The sequence below is a fragment of the Musca vetustissima genome, unplaced genomic scaffold (assembly GCF_032173495.1).
Source record: "Musca vetustissima isolate MV318-11 ecotype Yass unplaced genomic scaffold, APGP_CSIRO_Mvet_v1 utg3460, whole genome shotgun sequence".
Lineage (NCBI taxonomy): Eukaryota > Metazoa > Arthropoda > Insecta > Diptera > Muscidae > Musca > Musca vetustissima.
The window spans coordinates 553,733-559,331 of NW_026884540.1; the positions used below are offsets into that span (position 1 = coordinate 553,733).

General features: G+C 36.2%; 1 protein-coding gene across 1 annotated transcript; it reads left to right on the plus strand.

Annotated features, from left to right (window-relative positions):
- Positions 1-3,205: 3,205 nt before the first annotated feature.
- LOC133331503 (probable WRKY transcription factor protein 1) lies at positions 3,206-5,166 on the plus strand (the record flags this gene model as incomplete). Its single annotated transcript, XM_061539893.1, has 1 exon — positions 3,206-5,166. A coding segment is annotated over exon 1 (1,949 nt), but the record flags the coding sequence as incomplete, so codon positions are not given.
- Positions 5,167-5,599: the final 433 nt, after the last annotated feature.

Below are 5,599 nucleotides of genomic sequence, written 5' to 3' on the forward strand. Positions count from 1 at the left end.
AAAAAAAATTAATTTAAAAAAATTTCCAAAATGGATTTTTATGAATTATGCATTTTCTGAAAGTACACCTAGTGGGCTTTCAAATGCCGGGTTCCATATAGCGGTAACATTTTTAGATTTCGCACAATGGGCATCGATGATAACTTTTCAAATTTTACTAATATGAATTTTTTTAAAAAAATCCAAAATGGATTTTTATAAAATATGCATTTTCTGAAAGTACACCTAGTGGGCTTTCCAATGCCGGGTTCCATATAGCGGTAACATTTTTAGTTTTCGCACAGTGGGTCATTGAATTTTGATCCCTTAAAATTATTCAATTTTTTAAAAAAAATTAATTTAAAAAAATTTCCAAAATGGATTTTTATGAATTATGCATTTTCTGAAAGTACACCTAGTGGGCTTTCAAATGCCGGGTTCCATATAGCGGTAACATTTTTAGATTTCGCACAATGGGCATCGATGATAACTTTTCAAATTTTACTAATATGAATTTTTTTAAAAAAATCCAAAATGGATTTTTATAAAATATGCATTTTCTGAAAGTACACCTAGTGGGCTTTCCAATGCCGGGTTCCATATAGCGGTAACATTTTTAGTTTTCGCACAGTGGGTCATTGAATTTTGATCCCTTAAAATTATTCAATTTTTTAAAAAAAATTAATTTAAAAAAATTTCCAAAATGGATTTTTATGAATTATGCATTTTCTGAAAGTACACCTAGTGGGCTTTCAAATGCCGGGTTCCATATAGCGGTAACATTTTTAGATTTCGCACAATGGGCATCGATGAAAACTTTTCAAATTTTACTAATATGAATTTTTTTTAAAAAAATCCAAAATGGATTTTTATAAAATATGCATTTTCTGAAAGTACACCTAGTGGGCTTTCCAATGCCGGGTTCCATATAGCGGTAACATTTTTAGTTTTCGCACAGTGGGTCATTGAATTTTGATCCCTTAAAATTATTCAATTTTTTAAAAAAAATTAATTTAAAAAAATTTCCAAAATGGATTTTTATGAATTATGCATTTTCTGAAAGTACACCTAGTGGGCTTTCCAATGCCGGGTTCCATATAGCGGTAACATTTTTAGTTTTCGCACAGTGGGTCATTGAATTTTGATCCCTTAAAATTATTCAATTTTTTTAAAAAAAATTAATTTAAAAAAATTTCCAAAATGGATTTTTATGAATTATGCATTTTCTGAAAGTACACCTAGTGGGCTTTCAAATGCCGGGTTCCATATAGCGGTAACATTTTTAGATTTCGCACAATGGGCATCGATGATAACTTTTCAAATTTTACTAATATGAATTTTTTTAAAAAAATCCAAAATGGATTTTTATAAAATATGCATTTTCTGAAAGTACACCTAGTGGGCTTTCCAATGCCGGGTTCCATATAGCGGTAACATTTTTAGTTTTCGCACAGTGGGTCATTGAATTTTGATCCCTTAAAATTATTCAATTTTTTAAAAAAAATTAATTTAAAAAAATTTCCAAAATGGATTTTTATGAATTATGCATTTTCTGAAAGTACACCTAGTGGGCTTTCAAATGCCGGGTTCCATATAGCGGTAACATTTTTAGATTTCGCACAATGGGCATCGATGATAACTTTTCAAATTTTACTAATATGAATTTTTTTAAAAAAATCCAAAATGGATTTTTATAAAATATGCATTTTCTGAAAGTACACCTAGTGGGCTTTCCAATGCCGGGTTCCATATAGCGGTAACATTTTTAGTTTTCGCACAGTGGGTCATTGAATTTTGATCCCTTAAAATTATTCAATTTTTTAAAAAAAATTAATTTAAAAAAATTTCCAAAATGGATTTTTATGAATTATGCATTTTCTGAAAGTACACCTAGTGGGCTTTCAAATGCCGGGTTCCATATAGCGGTAACATTTTTAGATTTCGCACAATGGGCATCGATGATAACTTTTCAAATTTTACTAATATGAATTTTTTTAAAAAAATCCAAAATGGATTTTTATAAAATATGCATTTTCTGAAAGTACACCTAGTGGGCTTTCCAATGCCGGGTTCCATATAGCGGTAACATTTTTAGTTTTCGCACAGTGGGTCATTGAATTTTGATCCCTTAAAATTATTCAATTTTTTAAAAAAAATTAATTTAAAAAAATTTCCAAAATGGATTTTTATGAATTATGCATTTTCTGAAAGTACACCTAGTGGGCTTTCAAATGCCGGGTTCCATATAGCGGTAACATTTTTAGATTTCGCACAATGGGCATCGATGATAACTTTTCAAATTTTAGTAATATCTATTTTTATTCAATAAAACCATGATTCATTTTTTCAGTTAAAGCGGTTTTAAATAGCTTTTGGAATTGCCTTTCCGGGAGTACCAATATTTTGCCTGTTTTATTTATATTTATTGCTCAATTGGTCATTGAATTGTTATAAAAACGATTTTAACATCTGTTATACTGAACTGAAATCTGTTATACGTGTCTTTGCTAAATTTGGTGGATTGAGTCTTTGCTAGTTAAAATCGATTTTATGTTGTTATTGGTGCTTCTGTGGTGGCGTTTTGGGGATCTGAGCTAGCCAAAGCTGGCTGCTGCTGCTGCCGTTAGCATTCGCTCGCTCAATGAATGCCGCTCAGTTGATGGGAAACAGTTGTCGCGTTAAGTTAGACTTGAACGGTTGTCGAACGCCCAAACGAAAACAAAAACAAACAAAAAAAGATAAAATCCGTGAATTTAGAATTCAGTTGTGTTGCCTTTGTCAAGATCACTTTAGAGTGTTTTTTGTTTTTATTGTTGAATTGCATGTTTAAACAAAAAATAAAACAACTTTTTATGATAATTTACCGCGAAATATAAAACAAACAGATATTCAATTAATCATTGATTTCGTTTTTTTTTTTTAAATTAAAAGAAATCCCCCAATAATAGCCCTACTACAACTAAATGGGTGCGTTTAGTCACAGTAACAACAAAAACAAAACGAAAAAAATTATCAAAACATTCAAGTGATTTGATGGCCGATCATTAAAGCCATTAGCAAAGAACGTGAAGGTTGAACATACGCTTCCCCCTTTCGGCCTATGGCGAACTAAACAATTCCCCAAGAAAACGTGAAAATAAAATTAAAAAAAAAAAGAAAAACAAAAGTGAAGTGAAGCTTCTTGTAAAGCCAAACAGACACACAAAGCGTTTTGAGTTGTGTTGATGCGTAACCCAACATGTCATTCTTTCGTAATTTACGCTCATCCATCACCCGTGGTCGGTCTTCGTCACGCGATACCACTCCCGTTCGTACATCTCGCCCTGGCAGTGTCATAAGCGGCTTAAGCAGCAACAAAAGACGCGACTCTGTGGAATCTGGTGCTGATCCCGTCTTGAATCGCAGTGGCACGTTCATTTTGGATGACGAGCAACAACAGCAGAACGAAAATAGTGGCCACCATTCGAACACCTCAACGTTGGAGAAGAAATCAAAGAAATCCAAAGTTTTGGAAAAGTTCAGCACATTTACGAAACGCAAGAAGACTCCGACGCCGGATAGTTCGGCATTAGATCATCATCCGAGTGATAATGCCACCAACACGTACTACAAATGGCAGGCAGATGGCAGCAACAGCTTAGATTATGATTCGCAAACGGATCCATTTAATTTTCTCTACGATCAGACAAGTTTGAAGTCATTGCATAATGGCGGCTCCACCTCGAATGGCTCAACAGCAATGGGACAAACATCTGGTAATGAACGCGGTAGCAACAACACTCCCAGTTATGGCAATAAAACCACAAATGGCACATTTGATTCCTCCACCTATCGTAAGGGAAAAATGCCAAAGGAATTAAAGAAGCAATTGGAACAACTGAAGCAAAGTCAAAATCTACCAGAAAATGATGTCAAGGATAATAACGAAGAGGACGAAGATGATTATCGAAAATATAGCGGGTTTGAAAACCTAAACGAGGCAGATAAATATAAAACCGTGACCATTAATAGTTTTCGTAAATCATTTCGTGACAAATTTCTGCAACAGCAAAAAGAGGCCCCTCACAATCCTGCATGGTTTGTAGAGGTAGAGCCACCCGAGGACAATTCCCAGAAAAATCATCGTGAACGTAGTTTATCCAAAGAAAATCGTACTGATTTTTTGGTATTTGAAAATGACAACTATAGACCCGGATCCCGATCACCGATACGAGATTTAAGTTCCCGACGGCAACAACAACGTTCTGCCACCCGATCACCAGTCAAACGCACCGATACCTTTAAGGTTGAACGTTCCACAACGAACTCCAGAAAGACTGATGACAACAGCAGTACACCCTCGATACGTATAGAGTTCCGCAATTCGATTACTCCGCATGTGCCAGGACGCATGGTGCCTGTGGGAGTTGCCAAGCCAATGCCATCCCAAACGGCACAATATAATCGCATCGAACCCATAATGAACACCTCATATACGATAAAGACCTCCAATACTCGCCTCAATGGATCACCACAAAGGAATTGGTCCAAAACACCGCAATCACGTTCACCCTCAAGACCCACACTGACCACGACGACGACCACAACAACGGGTGGTCGTTATCAAACATTGGTCCAAATTAAAAATGATAACAGCAACATCGGTGGCAGTAAATTGCAACAGCCAGTGGCCTTAACCACACGGCCAAGTCGGCTTTCCACTCGCATACAACTGGGAGGTAATACCGGAATACCCACCAGCAATTCTTCGCCGTCGTTTGCCAAACGTTATGTCAGTTCGTATAGTACTCAGGTGAACGGCAAAGCTCAACCATTGAGGCAAACATATTTTGGAGATAATCACCATTATAACAACAACAACAGCAATAACTCACCATTGACCTCAAAGAGAACTTTGCAATCGCCAGTATATCGAGGCTATGTTGGCCACAAGAATGCATCGACAACAACAACACCTGTTTATAATTCAAAATATCAAACGTCAAATGTGGCAGCGGCAGCAACAACAACAAACCTTGCCACCAGCAGAACACCAAGCCAATCACGATCCACATCTTCCCATGCTCCAGCCACTGGTGGTGGCGGTATTACCTCATCGTCATATTCCAAACAGCACCAGAACCACCAAACACGTTTTGTGGTGCCTACACAGAGGCGTTCTCGTTCACCAATTAAGATACCCTGGCGGTAGGCGTAGACTGGCAGACAATTGTCTCACACGCATCACATCGCAGCTACACCGAACAGCAGCTAAAGCAAAATGGTGGGATTTAAATTAAGATAAATTCTAGGCTCTAATTGTGCGAAGGGGGTTCCAAATTTCAAATTGTAGCAATGCGGGGCGTAACTTTGCATGTTAAACATTCACGAAATCTATCGGAAATTGCACAGTGGTTTAGTTGAAGTAACGTGAAATAGTAGGAAAAAACTGTTTTTCTGGAAACGAATTCCTTGAAAAAGAATTATTAATTCAAGATTTCAGAACAATGAAATCTGGAACCTTATACGTTTTTTACTCAAGCCAAGATACAGTTTTTTGGCATTCCGGGTTTCTGCAAGGCAAACATATTTGCAGAAACATCTTCTCAGTAATTTAATGGTATAGGTGCAAGTTTTGGTA